At 40.0% G+C, this 27,819-nt stretch overlaps 1 protein-coding gene across 1 annotated transcript in view; it reads right to left on the bottom strand.

The window, feature by feature from the left end:
* PDE1C (phosphodiesterase 1C) overlaps positions 1-27,819 on the bottom strand; it is a 671,297-nt gene that overhangs the window by 9,093 nt on the left and 634,385 nt on the right. The window contains exons 19-20 of the mRNA XM_070726332.1: positions 25,093-25,109; positions 16,981-16,995 (exon numbers count right to left, since the gene is read on the bottom strand). Coding sequence (XP_070582433.1) covers positions 16,981-16,995; positions 25,093-25,109 — 32 coding nt within the window. The remainder of the gene's footprint in view (positions 1-16,980; positions 16,996-25,092; positions 25,110-27,819) is intronic.

Raw genomic sequence — 27,819 nt, 5'->3', positions numbered from 1 at the left:
GCTCTTCAAAATTTTTCTGGGCCTCTGGATATACTCTTTGCTGATCACATTATTATTATTGTTATTATTATTAGTATTAGTATTATTAATTAGATTTGTATGCCGCCCCTCTCTGAGGACTCAAAGCAGCTCGCAACAAGAAACAGTACAAATTCAATACTTAAAACAATTTAAAACCCTTAATATAAAAATAATCATACATCTCATACAGCCCAGGGGAATCAATTTCCCCATGCCTGATGGCAGAGGTGGGTTTTGAGGAGTTTATGAAAGGCAAGGAGGTTGGGGATAGTCCTAATCTCCGGGGGAAGTTGATTCCAGAGAGCCGGGGCTGCCACCAAGAAGGCTCTTCCCCTGGGTCCCACCAGATGACATTGTTTCATCGACAGGACCCGAAGAAGGCCAACTCTGTGGGACCTAACCAGTCGCTGGGATTCATGCAGCAGAAGGCGGTCCTGGAGATATTCTGGTCTGATGCCATAAAGGGCTTTATAGGTCATAACCAACACTTTGAATTGTGACTGGAAAATGATTGGCAACCAGTGCAGACTGTGGAGTGTTGGTGTAACATGGGCATACCTGGGGAAGCCCATGATTGTTCCCGCAGCTGCATTCTGCATGATCTGAAGCTTCCGAACACTTTTCAAAGGTAGCCCCATGTAGAGACCATTACAGTAGTCGAACCTCAAGGTGATGATGGCATGAGTGACTGTGAGCAGTGACTCCCGGTCCAGGTAGGGCCGTAACTGGTGCACCAGGTGAACCTGGGCAAACGCCCCCCTCACCATAGCTGAAAGATGGTTCTCTATTGTAAGCTGTGGATCAAGGAGGATGCCCAAGTTGTGGACCCTCTCTGAGGGGATCAGTAATTCCCCCTCCAGGGTGATGGATGGACAGATAGAATTGTCCTTGGGAGGCAAAACCCACAGCCACTCCATCTTATCAGGGTTGAGTTTGAGTCTGTTGACACCCATCAAGACCCTAATAGCCTCCAGGCACCGGCACATCACTTCCACTGCTTCTGAATGTCTGAAGTTTCCGAACACTCTTCAGAGGTAGCCCCATGTAGAGAGCATTACAGTAGTTGAACCTTGAGGTGATGAGGGCATGAGGGCATAAGCTCTCCTCTTTCCCATTTGCTCTCCATGTGTCGTCCAGCTTTCATGGAGGGTTTATAAGCTCTCCTCTTCCCCATTTGCTCCCCATGTGTCCTCCAGCTTTCATGGAGGGTTTATAAGGTCTCCTCTTCCCCGTTTGCTCCCCATGTGTCCTCCAGCTTTCGTGGAGGGTTTATAAGCTCTCCTCTTCCCCGTTTGCTCTCTATGTGTCCTCCAGCTCTCACAGAGAATGGGGAAGAGGAAAGCTTAGAAACCTGCTGTGAAAGCTGGATGACACATAGAGAGGAATGGAGGACCAAACAAAGGCAAACGGAGTGGAGACAGGCAGCGAGGAGAACTGGGGAATAGAGGACCAAACAAAGGGAAATAGAGGCAGCTGGAGAGATGATTTTGGAAGCAAGATGGGGCGAAGGAAGAGGTAGGCGAGGGAGGATTTTAGCAGTGGGATGGGGTGGCTGCAGAGTGTTCCTCTGATGCACCGTTTCAGCTGTAGCAGCCGAGAGAGAAGCAAGGGTTCGTAAGACGAAAATGGTTCATGAGATGAGGCAAAAAAATATGGAACATCTGATATCTCGAAAAGTTCGGTAAGACGAGGTACCATTGCATATCGTTTCTACTTTAACAGATTAAAATAAATATAAATCATTATTCCACCAAAGTATTAATATTCTTCCCTAATCTAGATATTTTCCACTGCCATTCTTTGTGTAATAATCTTCCCTTATCTATAAACTCCACTGCCAATCCCAGTGAAATAATCTTCCCTAATCTGTGTGTCACTGTTATATCAGTGCAATAATCTTCCCTATTCTAATTATTTTCATTGCTAAATGCAGTGCCACAATCTTTCCTAATCTATATATTTCCCTAATCTATATATTATCCCTAATTCTAAATATCTTCCACTATTGAACTCAATGTGATAATCTTCCCTATCTATTGATTTTAACTCTTTGTTGTTTCATCTGTCTTTCCTTATGATGCCTAACATAATTAGTGTTGGTTATTATCCCATATTAATCATACTCTTGTTATTATAGCTCTCCTCCCTTTTCTTTTCCCCTTTCCTCCCACCATAAGTCAAATAAGCAATTTATAATTAATCAATCATAATAATAATAACAAAAAAAGAAATGAGAGAGCAAAGAAGAGAAGAGAAAAAAGGTCATCCAAAAATAATCATAATCATTGTCAAATATCTCACCTATATTATACGCAATGATCAAAGCTATTTTCTTTTTTTTCATTTATAAGCCATTAAATTTTCTCCTCTTATATAATTCTTCCATTTTACACTTTATATCACTTGCTTATATATTTGTATATAGAGAGAGTGACAGATTTAGTAGATAAATTATAGCCCGCGTGGACTACAATAAATCAAATCTGAGAGTCGATGGATTAAAGTAGAGAAACAGCTTTCAAACAAAGTTACTTTTATTAAGAAAATAACAAAATATAACTAATGCCTATCAGAGGCATCTTCTATGCGTGCTACATCATTGAAGACAAAGAAAGAAGATGGAGTTTTTCAAGAAGAAAGGAAATGATGCATGTATGACATGGCAGGATTTTACATCATAATGGGTGGAGCTAACAAACACACTGTTAACTATTTAATTACTGAATGTCTCTGGGGCTGGCAATACACAGCGTGACAGAGAGTGTATATATTTTCATTGATAAGCTCCCATAAGATTAAAATGTTAATAAATCCCATTCATTATGTATACTCAATTATTTTTATAATTTGTAACTTTGTGAGAGAAGAGAAAAAGAAAGTGCTAGTATCTTTTATTAACTTCTAAATAACTTTAGTAACTTCTAAATATTCTTACAACAGATGTTTAAAATTCCAAATTCCAAAAGGAGAATTTGAAAGAAAACCAAATAGGTAGTTTTAAAAAATCAAATGAAGAGCTATTCGCTACTTTCAAAGCTTCCACTGAAACTCCACACTGCACAGATAGCTGCTTTCTTCAATCTCAGGCCATTTTTACTCCGTCCAGCAACCAAGCAAGAAACAAAAGGCTAAAATCCCATTCAGGTGCTCTCTACTTACCACCATAGACAGGAAATCTCTTCTTTCCCTCTGCAGGTAACTCCTCCAATTCTCTTTCCAGATGGAATCATTCAGCTACCATCCTGGCTTGCATAGTCTCTGCAGCTCTGTTGGAACAGGCACGACTACCTGTCTGGTTTCACCACAGCCAGTGCGAGACAAGCCAGTTTGCCCAGTGGGGCATGCCGGCCCCTGGCAGGCCCCTGGCAGTTTGCTATGCATCACTCTCCCTGCAGGAGAGATCTGGTCTGGTCCAAAAGGACCAGAACCTCTAGATAATGGGACTTTGGGACATTTCCCAGGAAAGAGTGAAATATGAAAGCTGTTTAGAGCCTGTTTGCTGAAAGGTGGTGATATGTTAGCAAAGAACTGGTTGCTAGCAAAGACAAAGAACTGACATTTTCTGAGTTGCATCAGGTTTCTTTCTTCATTGGATGAGAGTTATAATGGCAGTTTTGACCAGAGATGAACTAACATTGACTGGCATAACTGAAAGACTTATAGAGGAATCAAGGAGAAGGCAGGATAGAAAACAGATGAGAGAGAAACATCCACAAGAAGAAGAGAAAATATTTTAAAATGTATATTTTGTTGGGAAATGTTATTCTTGTGGGGCTAAGAGTCATATAGCTAAATTCTGTAAAAGAAGTAGAAAACAGAATGTGAGTAATGTACAGAGAGCATGTAAAAATGTTAGTTTAGCTATGCCAAATGCATTTAAAGAGTATATATAGAAACATAGAAACACAGAAGACTGACGACAGAAAAAGACCTCATGATCCATCTAGTCTGCCCTTATACTATTTTCTGTATTTTATATTAGGATAGGATATATGTTTATCCCAGGCATGTTTAAATTCAGTTACTGTGGATTTATCAACCATGTCTGTTGGAAGTTTGTTCCAAGGATCTACTACTCTTTCAGTAAAATAATATTTTCTCATGTTGCTTTTGATCTGTCCCCCAACTAACTTCAGATTGTGTCCCCTTGTTCTTGTGTTCACTTTCCTATTAAAAACACTTCCCTCCTGGACCTTTTTAACCCTTTTAACATATTTAAATGTTTCGATCATGTCCCCCCTTTTCCTTCTGTCCTCCAGACTATACAGATTGAGTTCATTAAGTCTTTCCTGATACGTTTTATGCTTAAGACCTTCCACCATTCTTGAAGCCCATCTTTGGACCCATTCAATTTTGTCAATATCTTTTTGTAGGTGAGGTCTCCAGAACTGAACACAGTATTCCAAATGTGGTCTCACCAGCGCTCTATTTAGCGGGATCATAATCTCCCTCTTCCTGCTTGTTATACCTCTAGCTATGCAGCCAAGCATCCTACTTGCTTTCCCTACCGCCTGGCTGCACTGTTCACCCATTTTGAGACTGTCAGAAATCACTACCCCTAAACCCTGAGTAGGTGTCCAATGGCTCCAAACATAGAAGACCCTGCTCCAGCCTCTGATATATTGTTAATTGAACTAGATGAGAAGCCAGTAACCACAGCCAAAAGAAGTTGCTGAAAATACCAGGCTAGACCCAATTTTGCAGAGAGTTGCCAATCATATTTTGAGAGGGTGGGTATGTGGGTATGTGAGATATTAAAAGCAAACAAAAATAATTGTCTTATTTGAGGGGATGTATTTTGTGGGGTGATAGAGGTGTAATTCCATCCAATTTGAGAAACAGAGTTTTGGAGATGTTACATAGGGGTCACCCTGGAGTAGTGCAAATGAAAAGTTTGGCCAGATGGCATCTGTGGTTGCCAGGCCTGGATTCAGACATTGAGAAATAGGTAGCCACTTGTGACCCCTGCCAAGAATCCAGACCAAAAACCCCTAGGACTTCCCCAGTAGAGTGGGAGACACCAAAAGGGCCGTGGTCCAGAATCCATATAGATTACGCAGGCCCAATAGAGTCTCATTCCTTTCTGGTAATTGTTGATGCTTATTTTAAGTGGGTGGAAATTATAGCTATGGGAAGTACCACAACGTGTGCCACCATCAAAGCATTGCATCATTTATTTGCAACCCATGGGTGCCCAGATGTGGTGGTTTCAGATAATGGGCCACAATTTACTTTAAGACAAAAGGAACTTTTCTTAGACCAATTGGGAATTAGACATGCACTCATTTCACCTTATTCCCTCTGGACCAATGGGCAAGTAGAAGATATGTCAGAGTAGCAAAAGAAGCATTAAAGAGGTCAGGACCAGGGGAAATTCAAGAGCGCCTAGACCAGTTTTTGTTCATGCAGCATATTACCCCAAATGCAGTAACTAACAAGAGCCCAGCTGAACTGTTAATGAGTAGAAGATTGAGGTCTCCCCTAGATAGGTTGCACCCATCTTATTGTGAGAACAGGAAAAATGAACATGTGTCCCCTGAGAGAACTATGTATGTGGGTCAAACTGTGTTTGCTAAAAACTTTGATGGGGGTTTAAACTGGCTTAAAGGAACTGTTGTACAACAAATGGCCCCAAAGATATACAGTGATCCCTCGATTTTCGCGGTCTCGATTTTCGCGAAACACTATACCACGGTTTTTCAAAAAATAATAATTTAAAAATCCTTCACGGTTTTTTTTCTATTCCACAGTTTTTCCCACCCGATGACGTCATACGTCATCACCAAGAATCACTTCTCTGTCTCTTTCTCTTTCTTTCCTGTCATTCTCTCTCTTTCTCTATCTCTCCCCCTCTCTCTCTTTTTCTCACTTTCCCTCTCTTGTTTTCTTTCTCTCACTCTTTCTGGCGAGCGGTGGGCGGGCGGGTGAGCGGCAGGGGAGCGGCAGGCGAGCGAACGGGCAAGCGGCGGGCGGGCGGCGAGTGAACGGGCAGGCAGCGGGTGGGCGGGCGGGCGAGCGGCGAACGGGTGGGGCGGGCGGGCGAGCGGCGAACGGGTGAGCGGCGGGCGGGCGAGCGAGCGGCGAGTGAACGGGCGAGCGGCGAGTGAACGGGCAAGCGGCGGGCGGGCGAGCAGCGAACGGCGGGCGAGCGGCGAGTGAACGGGCAAGTGGCGGGCGGGCGGGCGAGCGGCGAATGGGCGAGCGGCGGGCAGGCGGGCAAGCGCAGATGGTGTTTTTACTTCCGCACCACTATACCGCGGAAAACCAATTATCGCGGGAGGTCTTGGAACGTAACCCCCGCGATAATCGAGGGATCACTGTACTCCATCTGTTTGGAGGACAGCCGCACATGGAAGCAGCACATTGACCATTTAAAGAGGCGCCTGGAACCGGCGACCCTCCAACAAGAAGAACCAAATGTGGACATTAACCGGGACTGTACTCATTCACTCCCCACATGGATCTCAACCCAACGGACAAACCAACAAAGCCACAACGGATTGGACAATATAGACTTAGACTTTTACTTACCAAGCCCCCGGTGATTTTCCAGCATTGTGGGAGAGGCTCCCAAGGAGGCCAGCAAAGTATCTGTGGACTCAACACATGTATCTGTCCCACTGGTAAGGCCAGGGACAGTCTGTGAAGTCACTGACGAAACAACCTCCTCTTCCTTCGAACTCCAGGACTCGACTGATCTGCGCAGGTTTGAGAGGGAGGTGCGCAGACCCAGTCAGTTAGATGATTTTGTCACATGGCTTACTGATTAACCTTTCACTGAACCAAGAGGGGAGGGGTGTTGAATATTCATTAACCACATTTAAATAGTTGAATAATTGTTGTTTGAAGTTGATTGGTTGTTTTGTTGAGCGGGAAATTTAAGTTACCATCAGTTAGTCTGGGCAGGTAATAGGAAGGTATAAAAACTGTAACCCAAAGCCATTTCTCCATTTGTGCCTATGGTTACTGCAGCGACTAGAAAGACAATGTTATTTCTGCCTTTCCAAAAATAAAAAGTAGCAATCCGAACACCAAGCCTCGTTTATTTCGGGAGGTAAAGATAGAAATAAAGGAAGAGGAAATTTCTAGTACAAGTACTGACTTGCCTAGGAGAGGTACTAGAGAAAGGTGACCGCTTGATAAATTTCAGGCTAGTATTGTTTGCCAAGTAACTGTAGAACCTTATAATTTTAGTGAAATAAAGTTGTATCCTGAAAAGAATCAAAAAGTTTGGCAGGAAGCAATGACTAAGGAATTAACATCTTGAAGTATATAATGATGTGAAGTTACCAGGGGACCATTCAATAGATTGCAAATAGGTGTATAAATTAAACAATAGTGTGGATAGCTCTGTCACCAATAAAGCAAGATTAGTTGCTCAGGGATTTGCTCAAACAGATAAGGATTATGATGTGGTATTTGCACCTTGTCTAAGAACTAATATTTTGAGAACAGCATTGGTATGGGCATCCAAGAAAGGACCATTGGCTGCCTACCTGGCCGGTGGCATTTGCAGTGGGGACGGGGGAGCAAGGAGGCTGCCATATTGACACGAGAGGGAGCGAGACTGCCGACATGACATCATGTGATGTGCAGGCACTGGTTGTCTTGTGGGCAGGCCAGGGAGGAGGGTATTTAGGAGGCCTCCTCCCGGCACCACCCCTCTTTGAAGCCAAGATCACCTGAAGACAGACACGCCGCCAGGTCACTGCTCAGCACCACATGCTGCAGAGAGTGGTCAGATGGGTCCTATCAGGCTTGTAGCCGGGGATACCCAGGGAAGGGTTTGGCCAAGGCAGGGGATTTTTTTTAGGATATCCATACCCTTTTGGAGCATGGGCCAGAGAGCATAGGGGAAGACTCCCAAAGGGCGCTGGAAGGCCACCGGTGGGAATGGAAGTACCAGCAGTAGCAGGGTGGTGGCAGCAGTCAACCCCCTGACACCCCTTGGATGGGGCGGAAGCGGGCCTCCATGAGGCTCTGGGTGGAGGCCATGCAGGCGACTCTGGGTAAGAAGGCCCATAAGCCCCCTTCTGGGGTGGGCCTAATAAGGGGGTCACCACAGGCTAGCCCAGGGGAGGGAGCAGGGAAGGTCCCCATGCAGGAAGCAGGGGGTAAGGCGATGACGGAGGCCCGACAGGGCCGGAGCACCAACACGCCCCAGGTGGCAGAGCATCCTGCCCGTGATAGCTGGTGGCAGGATCAGTTGAGGGAGACGAAGAGTCCGACTCCCGGAAAGGCAAGATGGTGCTACCCACCCATTTGCTCTCTGTTCTTCTAGCCAAGTTGGATGTCAGGGAGGGCAGCCCTGGGAGACATCGCCTACGTGGCACCTCGAGGCTCAGGGCCCAACTTGAGGAGCTGGACACTTCGTGGTTGGATGAGGAACTGGACAACAGGAGGACAGGCCGTATGAGCAAGAGGATGAGCATGCGCAAGGTGGCCTTGGAGCACGAGCGCTCTCCAAGGAGGAGGAGGGCTTGGCCCGCTGGGGTAAGTGTCCAATGCCTGACCACAGGTGGTCTCATTCAAAGGGACCTTGGGGCAGGCACCATGACGGTGAAACAAATACACGCAAACACAAGGCAGATTTATCACAAGTTGGGTCCCAAGTGTGGGGGGCTAAAGCTACCAAGAAGCACAAGGGCAAAGGCAAATCTGTGAAGGATGGACCTCAGGATGAGGATAGCGATAGTGAATCCCGGCGTGATTTCTCTGACCAGTACGAGGGCGATAGCAACAATGACATGCCCCTGGGCGTCCCCGATACCCCGTTAGGTTTGCATATGTCACGGGCTCTTAAGAAAAAGATTTTTGGAGACTTCCGGTTTGGCGGAGATCGCGGCGGGACATCTTTGGCAGGGCTCTGCCAGGCGATCCCTTCTACCCCCTTCGAAGGTCGCATTTGCGATCGGATCGGGCTCGGATGGCCCGATCCCAGAACAGGGGGCTCCCCTCTGCCCGAGGAGCCATCGCTGAGACTCCGGAGGCAGCGGTTCGCCCCGCAGCTTCGAAGACGGGAGAACCGATCCTCTTTGCCTAAGAGGACCGGCCAGCGCTTTCTCCCCTCACCCAGCGGGAAGCTGAGAAAAATTCTTGAAGTGAAAGTTTTACACTTAACCAACTGAAAAAGAATACATTCGATAAAGGACTCAAGGTAAAAAAATTCCTCTTTGTTTCAAGACTAAAATTAGAAGATTTGATCGTTCTGAACCCTCAAGGGAAAGCTTTCTTTAACAAGGCGAAAGCGAAAGTTTTTTTTTTCTCTTTGAGACTCATCCGCAAATAACAGCCGAGACTAATTCTTCTCATTGTTTCCATTTTACATTTGAACTTTGGAATCTATAAAACATCTTTTCTACCTTATGCTCTAATAAAAGAACTTAAACTGGAAATGACTATTTAGAAAATTTTAATGCCTAAAAGAAATCAGTAATGATGAGTAAAATTTCTTTTTTATAGTCTGTTAAAAACATTGTGTTCCGGGCTGACATTTCAACAGCGGAGGAATATAACTTTGTTGCCTTATTTTTTTTTTCTCATCCTGTTGTCTCTGCAACATAATAACATAATATAACAACTTGAAAATAAAAGGGAAATAGAAGGAACTGATACCTCTCCTTTGGAATATTCACCCTTGGATTAACCTAGCTGGATTATTTGCTGATTGCCTTTGGATTACTTTGGATTACTTGCTGATTGCCTTTTACTTGGGATTTTTTTTTTTTTGAGAACCTTTTCACATCTGCCTGGTCATATGAACTTCTGACTTCTAACCTGACTCCATTTTGAGATCTACTTTTTTTGCCTTTGTCTTGAATTTGGAAAAGAACATAGACTCCATTTTAATCACAAGAAAATTATTAATTTGACTTTCTTTTTGAGACCTGCAATTGGGATTAAGTATAATTGTATTTTCTGACATTTGGATTCACATTCTTCATTTATTTAGTATAATTTCTTGATTTATAAGAAGACTATAACTATATATACTGTGTTTTCTTTTTGATTAATTAATCCTTTTTTGATCCCCTTCTGATTTTCCTTCTTTTTACTCCTATCTGTAAAAGAAGTTTGAATTGAAGACTATGCACTGTTAGCAAACCTTGGTTTCCTGCTCTATTCTAATTATTTGAATTGAAATATTCCCCCTCTTTTTTTCTTTCTCTCTCCTTTTTTCTCCCTCTTTTTACTTTTTTATTAAGTCTCTTTTCTCTTCCTCTTTCCTCTTCACCTCCTTAGAATCTCCCTTTTTAAAATAGTTATTATTTTTTCTTCGTTGTTATTTACTCTGTCTTCGCATTAGACCATTTATTTTTAACTTTTATTTGTTTCTTATTCCTAAAAGTCTCACATTTGTTTTCTTTGGTATTATATTTTTAAATTTTTAAATTTCTAAAATAATAATAATAATAATAACAATAATATATATTGGATTTTGAATTTTGAATTTTCTTGATAACTGAATAGTTATAATTTAAGGGTAACTGTTAATAAAACAGATTGAATAGATTTGGAATTTATAGAAATTTTCTCCCTTTTACTACATATAAATTTAGATTGATTTAAATTAATTTGAATTTTAAATAGTGGATTCAAAATTGATAATGTCGAGTTCTTCAACTGTTGTTAAAATGGTTAAAAAACAAACTACTGCAACAATCTCTTCTCCACAAGTGTCGCCGCGTCCTTCCCCGACGCACCAGGCGTCAGCTATGTCTTCCAAGGATAAAGAAAAAGACAAAACAATGCAGTCCAACTTTGCAACACTACAAGAAACTTTAAACAATATGCAGGACTTTATGTTTAAATCTCAAGAAAATGCTACCCAACAAAGAGAGGCTATAAAAGAGGATGCAACACAACAAAGAGAAGCTATAAAAGCAGACTTGACAGAATTTAAAAAGGAGATGGCCCAATTGAAAGTCGATATGGGCGAGGTGAAAGACCAGATAAGGGAGATCCAACAAACACTACAAGAAAGTGATGATCGAGTGAAAAAGGTTGAAGAGAAATCCGACAAAAATGCAAAAAGAATAGACTATCTTGAAGGGAGAGCTGATGCAAGACATAGAAGACATGATGAATCAATCATTCAGCTGGAGATGCAACGTGCTTCGTATGGACTACGATTTCAGAATATGAAAGAGGAAAAAGATGAAGATTTAAAAATGACTATGGCGGAAACTATTGGAGGAATACTCCAGGAGGATCCTGCTGCGCTAGTGAAAGAAATCGATGAAGTTTACAGAACTTCGAATAGCTACATCCGTCGCCACAACCTCCCAAGAGAGATTCATATCAAATTTACCAGGAAAACTTTGCGAGACGACATACTCCATTGGGCAAGAAACTCCAAACTCCAACATCAAGGAGTTGAAATAAAAATATTAAAACAAGTTCCAAGAAGTGTCAGAGAGAGCAGAAGAGATTACCATTTTCTTACCAGAATTTTGATCAAAGAAAATATAACCTACCGTTGGTTAATCCCACAAGGTCTTTCTCTGACATGGCGCTCTACAAGATACAAGCTGGAAAACGTAGAACAAGCTAGGTATTTCTTTGAAAATAGTGGCATCAGCCACATGGACTTTTCAGATAAGCAACAAGAGGCTCAACAACAACCAGCACAACAGCAACCAGGGGAGAAATTAGCAATCCAACAAGAAGAACTTTTGGGGGCCACTGCCCAGGCAATAGAGCAGGACCAAGGTGCTAGAAGAGTTCAACCCCAGCGAGAAACCAAAAAACCTACTAAATGACAACAAGTAAAGATTTAAAGATCTTTTCGGTAAATGTTAATGGACTTAATGAATCAAGGAAAAGGAAACAAATCTTTTCCAAAATCAGAAGTCAAAATGCTCAAATTGCAATATTACAAGAAGTACATATTAAAAAAGATAATCAAAAATTATTGTTGAATCCTAAAATTGGAAAAATGTATGCTGCATTAGCAGATCAAAAAAAAAGAGGTGTGGTGATGTATGTAGAGAATTCTATAAATTCCAAACAAATATATAAGGATAATGACGGTAGAATACTGATTGTACAAGTTGATATTGAACCTAGACCTATAGTGGTTGTTTCTATTTACGCTCCCAATGAAGACCAAATGACATTTTATAAAAATTTACATCAAATAATAATAGATTTAGCTATTGAGAATGTATTAATAATAGGTGATTTTAATGCTATTATGAACAGGCAACTAGACCATTCAGGGGGGGGGAGTAATAATAAAAGGAAAAAAAGTAAAAAAAACAAGAAGAAATTTACTACCTAGTACTTTCCAAAAAATGAAAGCAGAATTACTGTTAAATGATATATGGAGGGAAAGACACCCCCTTAAAAGACAATTTACGTTTTATTCTAATCCCCACAAAATTTGGACAAGAATAGACATGGTATGGACACCAAAAATGGTCGCAGAACAAATAAGGGAGGTAGAGATAGATGTCAATACATGGGCCGACCACAATCCAATAGTGGTTTATATAAGAATGAATAATAAACAGAATATTTGGCGGATGAATAGAAATATATTAAATGATAAGAAATATAAGGATTGGATCGAAAAGGAATTAAAAATATTTCTTGAAATCAATAAAACTCCAGACACCACTCCACAGAATCTATGGGATACACTCAAAGCTTATATAAGAGGGTTAACAATATCCTATATAGCAAAATATAACAAGGAAAATAAATTAAAGTACGTACAATTAATAAATGAATTAAAACAACTGGAATTTGTATCGCAGCAACACACCAAGAACAGAGATTTTAAAACAGAAATAAATGTAATTAAACATAAAATCAGAATTATAGAACAAAATCAAATAACTGAAAAAATTAAAAGAGCAAAACAACATTATTTTGAACATGCAAATAAACCAGGCAGATGGTTAGCATATAAACTTAGAAAGCAGAGTCAATCCAAATTGATAAAAAAATTAGAAGATAAAGATGGTACAATAAAATATGATACAGAAGGAAAGGCGGATATTGTGTATAATTTTTATAAAGATCTTTATGCCAAAGACAATGTTAGCGAAGATGAAGTTTTTAACTACTTACAGGCTTCAAAATTACCACAAATAACAGAAGACCAACAGACTATTTTGGATGGACCAATAACAATGGAAGAACTCCTAACTATAATTAAAAAACAGAAAAACAATAAGGCCACTGGTCCAGATGCTATACCGGCAGAATGGTACAAGATAGAAAACGAAATAATAAGAAACCATATGTTAGAAACTTTTAATTTATGTAGACTTGAGGGTAAAATTCCGAAATCTTGGTCAGAATCGTTGACAACTTTAATACACAAATCCGGCACTGACCCAGTAAAAATCAAAAATTATAGACCCATATCTTTATTAAATGTAGATTATAAAATATTTATTGCCATTTATGCAGATAGACTTAAAAGAATCATAAATGGAATAATACACCAAGACCAAAATGGATTTCTACCAGGGAGACAAATTAAAAACAATCTTAGAACTGTAATAAATACATTAGAATACTATGAGCAACATTCAGATAAGACAGCATCCTTAATGTTTTTAGATGCTCAAAAGGCCTTTGACAACGTCAACTGGACATTTATAAAAATGCAATTAAACAGAATGAGATTTGGCCCAAAATTTGTTAATTTAATAGATACTATATATTCAAAACAAACGACTAAGATAATATTAAATAATAATCAATTACCAACACTTGATATAAATAAGGGAGTTCGTCAAGGATGTCCTATATCACCATTGTTATTCATTATGACTCTTGAAACTTTATTAATTAAAATAAGAGCGGATTCTGAAATAAAAGGTTTAACTATAGGAGACGAAACTTACAAACTCCAAGCTTTTGCAGATGACTTAACGTTTATAATTGAAGAACCGATAACAACAGTTCCTTCTTTATTGCAAACTATTGAACAATACGGAAAGGTAGCAGGTTTAAAGATAAATAAAAGCAAAACTTTTTTCTTAACTAAAAATATGAATAAAATACAAGAAACTAAATTAGAAAATATTTCTGGAATAAAAACCGTAAAAAAAGTAAAATATTTAGGAATAAATTTAACAGCGAAAACAATAACATTAAAAAATGATAATTATATAAAATTATTATCAGAAATTAAAAAAGATTTAGAAACGTGGAATAACCTGAAAATATCATTTTTAGGAAGAATTGCTACAATTAAGATGAATATTTTGCCTAAGGTTTTATTTCTCTTTCAGGTAATTCCAATAAATCCAGGGGGAACCTTTTTTAGAACTTTGACAAATTTAGTTAAAAAATTTATATGGCAAGGGAAAAAAGCAAGGATAAAAATAAACTGTTTAGAAGACATTAAAGAAAGAGGAGGATTTGGTCTTCCAAACTGGAAATTATATTACCAGGCTGCCGCCTTAACATGGATTAAAGATTGGATAACTTTAGAGAATAAAAGAATATTAAATTTAGAAGGACATGATCTCATGTTGGGTTGGCATGCATTTATATGGTATGACAAGGAAAAAAATCACTCATATTTTAAAAGACACACATTAAGGAAGTATCTATTAGAGGTTTGGAAAGACATAAAGAAAAATCACTTCTTAAATGTTCCAGAATGGATAGCCCCCCTAGAAGCAATAACACATCCAAAGTCTATAAAAGACACGAAAATATTTTATAGATATAAAGAATTATTAAATGACCAGATGAAGCTAAAACCTAGGAATAAATTACAAGAAGAAGGGATAATAATAGACTGGTGGCATTATGCCCAGATTCGATCCAGATACCAGAAGGATAAAACTCTTTACATCTTTAATAAAAGTAAGAATTTGCTAAGTAATTTAATTACCACCAATCCAGTAAAAATGATAGGGAAAATATATAAATTTCTTATCGCTCACAAAAATATAGAGTTGACTTTAAAAGATACTATGATAAGATGGTGCAGAAATATAGGTAAGGAAATAGATATAGATACTTGGGAAAAAGTTTGGATTAATAATTGGAAAATGACCAAGTCAGTTTCATTAAAAGAAAACCAAATTAAAATGTTTTATAGATGGCATCTCCCACCAAACAGGATAGCAAAAATGTTTCCTAAAACATCCCCACTATGTTGGAAATGCAAGAAAGATATAGGAACTTATTACCATCAATGGTGGACATGTGGTAAAGCCAAAATTTATTGGAAGATGATTGAGAAGATATTAAAAGAAATATTAAAGCATGATATAGATAACACCCCGGAATTTTACTTATTAGGAATTACCAATCAGACTTATAAGAAAGAAACTCTTTATTTAATCATACACATATTAACTGCGGCTAGAATAATATATGCGCAAAACTGGAAGGGGGAGGAAATCCCCAAGAAAGAAGAAGTCATAGCTAAAATATTAGATTGCGCTGAAATGGACATGATGACAAGACGATTAAACGATCAAGAAGATACTAAATTTTATGAAACATGGAATAATATATATAAATGGTTAGATAAGAAAAAATAAGAGATGTATCTGTTTTTATTTAGATAATAACAATATTAATAGTAGCTCAAATGTATTTGTTGATGATCATGATATAATAGTTTATTTACAAGCAACATATTAAGAACTTTGTTTTATGTATGTTTAGTAACTGAGACTTGTTTAAATGTTTGACTAGATGAATATATTACACATAAACAACATATTAAGAATTTTTACTTATACCGTACTAACATTGCATTTAAGATTTGAAAATTTTTTACTAGACTTTTTAACATTTAACAAATGTTTGATTATGTATTCTTTTTTCTATTTGAATGTATACTTTCAAAAGAAGCGGGGAAATACATCCCCACTCTATGTTTAATGTTTGTATGTCTGTATGTCTATTTCATGAAAAATAATAAAAAAAATTTAAAAAAAGAAAAGAAAAGAAAAAGATTTGGCGGGTGGCAAAGGTTTTCAACCTTTTTGACTGTCCTATTAAATCTTTATATCTTGAAATTTTATTCCACTATACTCTGCTGGGGTGTATCTGAGCTTCCAAAGATGCAGTCCAATAAGGAACTCTAGAATAATGTTTGTTTTTAATTTTTTTCCCAAGTTTCAATTAAAGAGTTTCTAATGCTATGTCTTTGAAAGTACCTATGTCTGGTCCGTTTTCCATACCATACAAATGAATGCCATCCTATCTGTAAATCATGCCCTTCTAAAGTCAAAAGTATTTTGTTTCTGAGTGTTGTCCATTCTTTAATCCATGTCATTGCCGTCGCTTGATAATACAAATGCCAGTTTGGAAGTCCAAATCCTCCTCTTATTTGTACATCTTGTAAACATTTTAAACTAATCCTTGGTCTTTTTCCTTGCCAGATAAATTTAGTTGTTATCTTGTTCATGTAGTTAAAAAAGTTTTTATTAACTTTAATTGGTATGTTTGAAAATAGGAAAAGCAATCGTGGTAAGATATTCATCTTAATTAGTGCAATCCTGCCCATCAATGATAACTGCAAGTTTTTCCACTTTTGCAAATCAGTTTCAATTTGTTTCTTCAATTTAATACATTTTTCTTCCATTAATGTTGAACATCTTGCTGTTAACTGAATTCCCAAATATTTTACCCTCTTCACTGTCTGTATGTTTAAAAGTGTCTTTAAATCAGTTTTTTTGTTTTCTGTCATATTTTTTACAATCATATTTGTCTTCTCTTTATTGATTTTAAGTGCTGCTACTTCTCCACAATTCTCAATTTGAGTTAGAAGTTTTGGGCCTGAAGTAAGAGGTTCTTCCAAAATGAAAACTAAATCATCCACAAATGCTTACAGCTTATATTGTTCATCTCAAATTTTGAGGCCCAAAATCTCTTTGTCTGCTCTTATAGTCTAGTCAATACTTCTAACATCAAAATAAATAACAGTGGTGATAATGGGCAGCCTCATCTTGTACCTTTAATGATTTTTACTTTTATCAGTCATCTCTCCATTCACAATTATTCTTGACAACTCTTTATTATAAATTGCTTCTATAACATGTAAGAACCCCACTCCAAAATTCATATATTGTAATTGCCATCTTGTTTATATAATTTTTGGTAGAATTTCCATATTATTTCCTTTTTTCATCTTCTTTAAATTTTAATTCTCCTCCTTTGTCCTCTAAATATTTTATCCATTTTTTCCCCTCTATCTTTCCTTACTTTATAAGCCAACCATCTCCCTGGTTTGTTCACCTGTTCAAAAAAATCTTGCTTTATTTTTTAAAATGTTTTTAGCTATTTCCTCATTTACCATCAAATTTAATTTGTGCTTCGTCAAGTCCAACGTGTCTTGAATTTCTATATTTTGTGGATTTAATTGTAAACACTGTTCCAGTTCTCTATGTCTCCTTTCAAGATCATTTTTATATCTAAAAATTTGTCTATTTCAATTTCTTGTATAAGTCAAAACTAAACCTCTAAAATAGGCTTTAGCCGTATTGTTGTTCTCTCTTATGTCTATCTCTCCAGAGATCAGTCAGGTTCCATTCCTCTACCATATTAAAAAAGGTTTTAGGAAGTATCCTTCTTTTTGTTTTATTTTGTTTGTTAGTCTTATAATCCAAGCCAATATTTGATATTGCACTAAAGTCTCCTAATATACAAATATTTTCATACTTTAATTCATTAATCTTTTTATGTAATCTTGTGTAGAATATTTCTTAGTTATAATTTGGTGCATAAATCGCAACCAATAATATATTTTGATTGTTCATCTATATTTCAACCATGAGAATTCTTCCTCCTTGATCAGAATATATGTCTTTAGATTCTATATTCTTCTTAACATACATTGCCACTTCTCTTTTACTCTGATCAATTAAAGAAACATACAATTCTCCTAGAGATTTACTTTCCAAAAACTTTTTATGTTGATTTTTAATATGTACTTCTTGTAAGCAAATTATGTCCATATTTAATTTTTTAAGTTTAGTAAATATTTTATTTCTCTTATTTGGTGCATTAAGTCCATTAACATTCAATGAAATCCATTTAAACTGTTGATCCATATTTGTTATTTTTTTATTTTTCCTATCTTAAGGCTTTTGCCTTTCTGTTACTGATCTCGTCATAACTCTTTCTCTCTTTTCCTTAGCCGGTAGTTGTTTTTCAAATTATTCTGCAATTACAATATTTTCAAATGGTAGTGATAGTATTGGCTCCATACCCCCCTGCTGCTATGTCCAATAAACGTTTTTCAGACAATTCCACTAATCCTCCCTCTGCTAGTGATGGTTGGGTTGTTTCTATTCCCTTTATTTTTACTTGTGGTTCTCTCACCTTGTCCTGTCTGTACAAAATTTTGTCTGAAGAATATCTCAGCCTTATTAACTGTATCCAATCTGTATCTTTGTCCTTGCCAGAACACAAAAATACCTTCTGGGACCAGCCATCGGAAGTTTACTCCTCTTTCATTAAGTTTTCTTGTCAAAAATAGATCTTATTTATTTATTTGTTTGTTTGTTTGTTTGTTTGTTTGTATGCTGCCCCTCAACGCAGACTCGGGGCAGCACACAATAGCAACAGAAAACAATATATAATACAAATTCAATAATTAGAAAGTTAAAAAACCCTAATTTAAAAAAAACATGCACACAACATACCGTACATAAACAGTATAGGCCTGGGGAAGATATTTCAGTTCCCCCATGCCTGATGGCAGAGGTGGATTTTAAGGAGTTTGCGGAAGGCAAGGAGGGTGGGGACAGTTCTAATCTCAGGGGGGAGCTGGTTCCAGAGGGTCGGGGCCGCCACAGAGAAGGCTCTTCCCCTGGGACCCAGAAAACTACATTGTTTAGTCGATGGGACCTGGAGAAGGCCAACTCTGTGGGACCTAATCGGTCGCTGGGATTCGTGCAGCAGAAGGCAGTCCCGGACATATTCTGGTCCGATGCCATGAAGGGCTTTATAGGTCAAGACCAACACTTTGAATTGTGACTGGAAATTGATCGGCAACCAATGCAGACTGTGGAGTGCTGATGTAACATGGGCATACCATGGGAAGCCCATGATTGCTCTCGCAGCTGCATTCTGCACGATCTGAAGTTTCCAAACACTTTTCAAAGGTAGCCCCATGTAGAGAGCATTACAGTAGTCGAATCTCGGGGTGATGAGGGCATGAGTGACTGTGAGTAGTGAGTCTCGATCCAGATAGGGCCACAACTGGTGCACCAGGTGAACCTGGGCAAACGTCCCCCTCGCCACAGCTGAAAGATGGTTCTCTAATGCAGTGTTTCCCAACCTTTTTTGAGCCGTGGAATATTATTCACCTTTACAAAATCCTGGGGAACATTGAGCGGGGGCAGGGACTAAAAAAAAGTTTGGACAAAAAAAATCTCTCTCTTCCTCCCTTTTGCTCTATTTCTCTCTCTCTCCCTCTTTCTCTCTCTCCCTTCCTTCCTCTTTCATTCCCCCTCTCTCTCCATCTCTCTTTGTTTCTCCCTTCGTTCCTCTCTTTTTTGCCCTCCTTCTCTCTCCCTCCTTCTCTCCCTCTATGTCTTTCCCTCACCCTCCTTCCCCTCTTTCTCTCTCTCTCTTGCTTTCTCTCTCTTTCTTGCTGTTTTTCTCTCTTTCTCTCTCCCCCTCTCTCTTCCTCTCTCTTTCTCTCTCTCTCTTTTGCTTTCTCTCTCCCTCTCTCTATTTCTCTCTCTTGCTCTCTTTCTCTCTCTTTCTCTTTTTTGCTTTCTCTCTTTCTCTCCCTCTCTCTCCCTCTCTCTTTCTCTCTCCCCCTCTCTTGCTATCTCTTTCTCTCTCTTTCTCCCCCCTCTCTTTCTCTCTCTTTCTCTCTCTCCCTCTCTTGCTATCTCTTTCTCTCCCCCTCTCTCTCCCTCTCTCTTTCTCTCTCCCCCTCTCTTGCTATCTCTTTCTCTCTCTTTCTCTCCCCCTCTCTCCCCCCCTCTCTTGCTATCTCTTTCTCTCTCTTTCTCTCCCCCTCTCTCCCTCTCTCTTTCTCTCTCCCCTCTCTTGCTATCTCTTTCTCTCTCTTTCTCTCCCCCTCTCTCTCCCTCTCTCTTTCTCTCCCTCTCTTGCTATCTCTTTCTCTCTCTTTCTCCCCCCCTCTCTCCCTCTCTTTCTCTCAGCAGTGGCATTGGGCAGTAGCTGTGGGGCGGCGGCATGGTGGTCAGCTGCGAGGTGGAGCTCCGGAATGGAGGCACCGACAGCGGTGGCTAGATGTGTTGCTAGACGCCATACATACTGGCGTTGCACTGGGCATGGATGTGGGGTTGGAGCCTCTGTCCCGGCCCAGCCAGCAGGCAACTGCCAGCCACGCAATTCCAGCATGTCCAGCTGCTGCCAGTCGGTGCCTCCGTTCCGGAGCTCCGCCTCACAGCTGTCACCCTGCCGCCGCCCCACGGCTACTGTCCGCTGCCGCTGCCGCCACCATCACCCTCCCGCTGCACGCCGCCCTCCCACCAGGCCCCAAAGCTCACCTGCTGCTGCAGCTAGGGAAGCTCCAGCCGGGCGGGGTGCTGCAGCTGCCAGAAAACTTGGAAGGCGCAAAGAAGGAAGCTCAGCTTCCGGTCTCACAACTTTTTGCTCTTTGCAAAAAGTTGCGAGACCAGAAGCTGAGCTTCTGTCTTCGCGGCACACCTGACCATATCTCGCGGCACAGCAGTGTGCCGCGGCACACCGGTTGGGAAACACTGCTCTAATGTGAGTTGTGGATCGAGGAGGACACCCAAGTTGTGCACCCTCTCTGAGGGGGTCAATAATTTCCCCCCCCCCCAGGGTTATGGATGGACAGATGGAATTGCCCTTGGGAGGCAGAACCCACAGGTTGAGTTTGAGCCTGTTGACACCCATCCAGACCCCAACAGCCTCCAGACACCGGCACATCACTTCCACTGCTTCGTTGACTGGACATGGGGTGGAAATGTACAATTGGGTATCATCTGCATACTGATGATACCTCACCCCATGCCTCTGGATGATCTCACCGAGCGGTTTCATGATATTCTCTTCTTAGATCTCTCACCTTCCTTGGCACTTGCTTCAAAACAATAATTTCTTTTTCTCGGTATTTAAATGTTGTATTCCTCATTTTTTGTAACACTTAAATTCTATGTGCCTTTTTTGTAAATCTTACATGAACTTCTCTCAGTAAGTTATTCTTCATAGCAAATCGAGTATTTACCCTGTAAGCCTCATCAATATCATTAAGTATTTTTTTCTTTTTCTTCCTCTAAAGGTTCTGATAATACTTCAGCAACTATTTCCCGCAAATCCTCTCTCTTTCTTCAGGAATATTTTGAAAACTGGAGGTACGTTTCATGTTACCTTAAGCATGGCGAACTGCGGCAGCAAAGAAGAAAGTTTTAAATGATGTCATCTGGGTGAGATTTTTTTTCTTGGGTCTAAATCTAAATCTACTTGAAAGAAAGTAACTTGTTTCCACTTTGAAGATTGCAATTAGCAAGGGAAAGAGACTCCTACACATTCCAGCGGCAAGTGTGTGATTAATTAATAACTGTCCTTTCCTGGAGTGGACTGCAATAAAGAACTGCCTGAAAAAAGTTTCTATCTGGAAAATGCCTGGTAAAAGTGCTTGAAGGTGCTGTTTGACTTTTTTTTTTAAATTTGGAAACAAGAAGAAATACAAAGATTTACGTTATACATTGTTCCATATTATATTACTTATATTATTTTTTTTTATTTTTTTCCCCTTTGGGACTTTTTGGGGGGGGAGGGCAGAATGCTGCCATCTAGTGGATGTGGTGAGCGGATAAAGCTGCATTTTAAATGCTAAGTTTCCAAATTCTCTTATCAATAACCTTGATAGCTAGAATTTCCCATAACAAGACCATCTGGTGGGAAAGTTAAGATTCTGCGGTTGCTGGTTTTCTTTGTCTTGTTTAGGACTTCTTTTAATCTTGGACCAAGACAGAGTAGAAAACTTTTTTCTCTAAAGACCTTTGTTTATTCTTCCTTTTTCCATGTTATTTGTATGTTAAACGAGAGAATAGAAAGGAAATAAATCACTAATACTCTTTTTTCCCTCCCATGTTTAATTTTTACTTTGGACAAAAATTCTATTTTTATTCCAAACAATTCCTATTCAATTAACCCAAGAGTATTTCACAAATTTAAATAAATTGATAAATAAATTTATATGGCAAAATAAGCGATCCCGAATTCGGCTAAAATATATGCAAGAAACTAAGGAAGGTGGTGGTTTGGCTTTACCAAATTGGAAGGAATATTATAATGCATCCATGTTAGTATGGGTTCAAAACTGCATACAGTTAAACAATACCAGGATACTAAACTTAGAAAGCCACGATCTCCACACAGGATGGCATTACTATTTATGGACCAAAAGATCAAAACCTCATAAATATTTCACTAATCACTTGATTAGAAAGAGCCTCTTAAACGTATGTCTAAAAATCAGAAAATTGTTCTACAAAGGAATTCCGACCTGGTATGCTCCTTTAGAAGCTTTCATACACCCAAATTTAAGTGAAAAGGGTAAAATAATAAGATATAAGGATCTGGTAAAAGCAAATGGAGAGATAAAAACAAGAGCTGCATTAGAAACTGAAGGCATAAAATTAGAAAGGTGGGAATATCTACAGATCCAATCAAGATTTACTAAAGACAAAAATGACCCAGGCCTAGAAAAAGACAAACAAATCGATTAAAATATTACTTGGGACATACGGAAAATTAATTAAGAAATTTTATTGTTGCTTGATAATCAATAAATCAGATATGACAAAAACTAAAGGAAATATTTAAAAATGGACTTTAAATTTTAATCAGGAAATAAAACCTGAGGAATGGCAATCTATTTGGAACATGAATTTTAAACTAACCCTAGCAACAGCATATAAGGAAAATTGGCTTAAAATGTATTACAGATGGCATATGACCCTTGCTAAATTACCAAAGATAAATAAAAATAAATCCCCTATCTGTTGGAAATGTAAAAAAACATATGGATCATATTACCACCTATGGTGGGAATGCGAGAAAGCATAAATCTATTGGGATAAAGTAGGTAATTGGCTTGATGGTGTATTAGACATTAAAGTGGAAAAAATTCTGGAATGCTTCCTCTTAGGAATTATACTTGATGATCCACATTACAACTGCTGCCAGAATAGCTTTTGCACAAATGTGGAAGAACGAGGGAATTCCACAGGAAGATCAGATTTTGGAAAAAATTACACATTGTGCAGAAATGGTACAACTTACATTAGAATTAAGGAATAATGAAGAGTCTTTATTCTACAATTGTTGGGACTTATTTTATTGTTGGATTGAAAGAAAAAGGCCAAGCCGTCATAACACACTTAACTGTTAAAGGATAAAAGAAAATTCCTGGTGACAAACTTTAATATGTCAAGGATATTAAGGTATCTATATTGATTCAGACTGTTATCTTTTTTCTTTTTCTTTATTTTGTGTTCGGCCGGCTCTTGGCACGAGCCTTCAATTAAATGTAAAAGTAGCAAAAACAGACACACCACACAGGAAAAGGCAACAATAGTTTCTTTATCCAAAGAAAAATAGAAGAAAGCCCCTCTTTTGAATTCAAAGGGCTCACTTGTAAAAACAAACAAACTTGAATGTAGAGAAATAACCAAAACAAACTCAAATCCATTAACCAGTAGCTGTGAATTTTTCACAGCTACTCCTCTTCAGACGTTATAAACTCACTATGATTTATGGTCAGAGTCCTGAAATCCAAACACAAGGTCCTGGGAAAATCTGGAATGGCAATGCAAACTCCACAAGCACGATCAGATAATTTTCCACACTGTGAGGCCGGCACACTGCCTATTTAACAGCAGCCTTAATAACTTGAACCCCACCCAACCACAGGTGGACTCTATTATCTCCTGTAATATGTCCAAAGCTGTTCTGTTCTATGCATAGCTCTACGCATGCGTGGGTCTATCACAGCTTCCTCATCAGAGTCTATCGAAGATAAGGAAGATGATGACTGGCTTCTTCCTGTGCTGCCTGCCAGGCCCCCCTCTGAAGGCCCCATCTCACAGTCACTCCCTTCTTCAGAAGATAATTTGCTGCCCAAAGCTGTCAGCAGCAAAACAGGCCTGTGACATTTGGATGTTTCACCTACATCCACACCCACAGTCCTTGGGGCCGGAGCTGGGCCAGAGCTAACCACAACAATTTTGTATACTTTTTGTTAATTTTGCTATTAATAGTACCAAATAGCATTTATCATTATTAAGCTATTCAAATTAGGCCATACAGATTGTACATAGTTCACATTATAATACAGACTTGTCGCGCACTCGCCCATTTTCTTTGTGGGTTTTAACTTTGTATATATACTTGTATATATATGTAAATAAAATTTTATATATATAAAAAGAAGGGATCTGGAGCTGTGGCAATCGTTCCTGGCAACACACAATGGGGTTTCTTTTGGGAGGAGGACATGCTTTTCCGGGGTGAACTGCAGGTTAAATCCGATGCGGCAGGGGCAGTGGGTTTCGGTGTCATTCACGTTGGCCGCTGCAATGATTGCACTCAGAGTTATGTAGGGATCTGACCTTTTTGGAGTTGTTTCCGATCGTGGTTGCTGTGGAGTTATGGGCCTCCCATTTCACTGGTAAGACAATGCATTTCTGGTGTGATAATATGGCGGTGGTGCACGTGATCAACTCATTGTCATCAAGAAATGAGAGAATGATGGGCTTGGTAAGGCACGTGGTGCGGAGATGCTTGGAGGGTAACATGTTGTTTTTAGTTCGCCACATCCCGGGTGTCCATAATGAGGTGGCAGATGCCCTATCCCGGGGTCAGTTGGCCAGGTTCAGGGCGCTTGCTCCACAGGCAGAGGAACATCCCGAAGCAGTCCCGCAGCACCTTTGGCAGCTTGGGAAGTGGAGATAAACAGGGCGGTGGACATGTCCATGGCTGTGAGTCCAAGGAGGAGTTATCAGCGGGCAGGTAGGGAATTCTGGGGTTTTCGCCATGACCAGGGATATGAGCAGGTTTGGCCTATTCTGGTGGAACAACTACTTGAGTTTTGTGTCCTCAATCAGCATAGGGGTTTATCGGCACGCACTATACAGTTTGGCCTTCATCACGAAGTCAAAGGGTTTTACAGACAGCTCAGTGGATTTTCGGGTTAGGCGCGCCATAGAGGAATGGCTTAGGGAACTGGGCCAGGCCGAGGGAGAGAGCAGACACCCATTTGGGGTAGAAAACTTGGGAGTGATGTGGTGCAGGTTATGTGACTCAAGCTATGAACCTGCCCTTTTTCATGCAACTACAGTATCCTTATTCTTTGGAGCTTTCTGAATAAGCGAAGTGCTGGTGGTAGCCAGGGGTGACACTTTGGGCTGGGCTTTTATGGCCGGTAATCTCATGCTTGGGTAGGATGTGGTTTATCTGCGGCTTAGATGCTCCAAGATGGATCAAAGGGGCAGAGGCACCACAGTATGGCTCTTCCAGGCTAAGGATGCTAGAATATGTCCTGTCTTCACCCTAACGGTGTATTGGTCCCAGAGGGGGGAGGCCCCAGGCCCCTTGTTCTGTCACCAAAATGGGGGGCCGCTGACATGATACGAGTTTGGGCAACCACAAAAAAGATCCTGAAGCAGCTGGGGCTGGATCCTAAGCATTTTGGCTCACACCCTTTCCGGATCGGAGTGCCTACCTTGGCAGCTGGCGATGGGCTCAGCGAGGAGGAGATTAAGGCCGTTGGCAGATGGTGATCGGTGGCCTTCCAATCTTACATTCAATAGGGTAGGTGAATAGAGGAGAGGTTACCCAGCAATGACCATTTTTCACACTGCTCTGTTTTCTCCCTTTTTTCAGATGATGGTGCTGGGACTAAACCCAGGGTCCTGGTCTGCAGTCACAGCATGGTTGTATGGGCAGAGAGGAGAGCCAGAAATGTGGCACCTGGAACACAATTGGAGTTGGGCCACTGGGGAGGGGTGTACATTAGTGTGGTTTACTCCCACTGCTTTTTAACGGCGGGGCAGTTGGGAGGGTGCCAGAGTGATTGATGATTCATCTGAGTGGAAATTATTTGGATACAATGACTTGTGTGGATCTGCTGTGTCATATAATGGCTGACCTTCAGGTCATAAGTGTCTGTTAGCTGAGAACATGTCTGGTATGGTCCAACATTATCCCTCAATGTTTCTGGAGACAGGCTAAAGACCCCAAAGGGGTGAACAAACCCAGGAAGAGAGTAAAGTGGTTAAAAAGTGGGTGTTCCAACTTGGTGGTGGGGTGGATTTCTGAATAAAAGTGACCCCTTTAACCAACTACCTGTGTCTGTGTGTTACTCCACCTCCACTGCAGGGGCCTGTTGGCTGCCTACCAGGCCAGCGGCATTTGCAGTGGGGACGGGGGAGCAAGGAGGCTGCCATATTGCTGGGCAGGATGGGCAGTCTTGCAAGAGGGAGTGAGACTGCTGACATGATGTCATGTGGTGTGCAGGCGCCGGTTGCCTTGTGGGTGAGCCAGGGAGGAGAGTATTTAGGAGGCCTCCTCCCGGCGCCACCCCTCTTTGAAGCCAGGATCACCTGAAGACACCTGCCCGCATTCTCCATGTTTCAGTGATCATATGTTGGGTCACCTTTGGGGCTGAGTAGGAATTTTTTGCGTTAAAGGCAAATTGGCTCCACCACGACTGTTTTTTCCCCTACTCCCCACTGCGCTTGGGAAGGGGGGTTAGAGGGGCATTCTTCCAACTAGTATTAACAACACCCCTGTGGTCACTTGGGGGCTGGAAGGGGCAGAAAGGGATGTAAGCAGCAACTGTGTGATCTCCTTTAAGGCACCCCTTGGAGGGTGATGGACGGCCCTCTGCCTTATTACAGGGCTAGACCAGCCTGGGTGGAAGAGGGGGCTGCCCTTGGGGCTCTCTGGCCAGGTCTACCCAGAGATGGGGGGTGAGCTGTCCCACATGCCAAGCAGCATGACCTGGGGATGGGGGCAGGGTTAAGGTATCCACTCCCCATCGCCCGGGCAAGGAGCTTTTGCCCAAAGTTGCTTAGAAAGGTTTTGTATAAGGGATTCCACTCCGTTCTAGTTTTTGCATCTATGCAGATCATTTTAATTGCTCAATTAATTAATTAATTGGATTTCTGAATAAAAGTGACCCCTTTTACCCGCTATCTGTGTCCACGTGTTACTCTGCCTCTACCGCAATAGATATGTTGTAAATCATGTAGATGTTGAAACTGCATATCTACATTCATCTTTACAACATACCACTTATATGAAAAAGGCATTAGGTTTCAAAGATGATGGGAAAATTAATTATTGGAAATTAAAGAAAAGCCTTTATGGTTTAAAGCAATCAGGTTATGAATGGAATAAGTGTATTATAAAAGAATTTGTTTTTGTGGATTTTAAAGCTAGTATAGCTGATTCTTATTTATTTCAGAGAAAAAAAAGATGATTTGATTTCTCTGTTGCTACTATTTACTGATGATATAACAATTATAACAAAGACAGAACAAGAAGCAACTGATATTGTTTCTGGATTGCAGAAGAAGTTCCGGATCAGAAATTTAGGAGAGATTAAATATTATTTGAGTCTTGATATAATAAAGAAAGAAAGAGGATTCAAAATTTTGCAAGCTAAGAAGATTAGCCAATTGTTAAAAAGATATAACATGGAGAATTATAAAACTGCTAAGACACAATGGATTAGGGATTTACACATAATGATATTAAATGCCTTTTATTTGATAAGGAAATGTATCAATCTCTAATTGGTAGTCTTTCATATTTGAGTAATTGGTCTAGACCAGATATATCTTACAG

Source organism: Erythrolamprus reginae, chromosome Z (assembly GCF_031021105.1).
Source record: "Erythrolamprus reginae isolate rEryReg1 chromosome Z, rEryReg1.hap1, whole genome shotgun sequence".
NCBI classification, from domain to species: Eukaryota; Metazoa; Chordata; class Lepidosauria; order Squamata; family Dipsadidae; genus Erythrolamprus; species Erythrolamprus reginae.
Note: the sequence above shows the minus strand (reverse complement) of the source record. Positions and strands in the feature narration are given on the sequence as shown.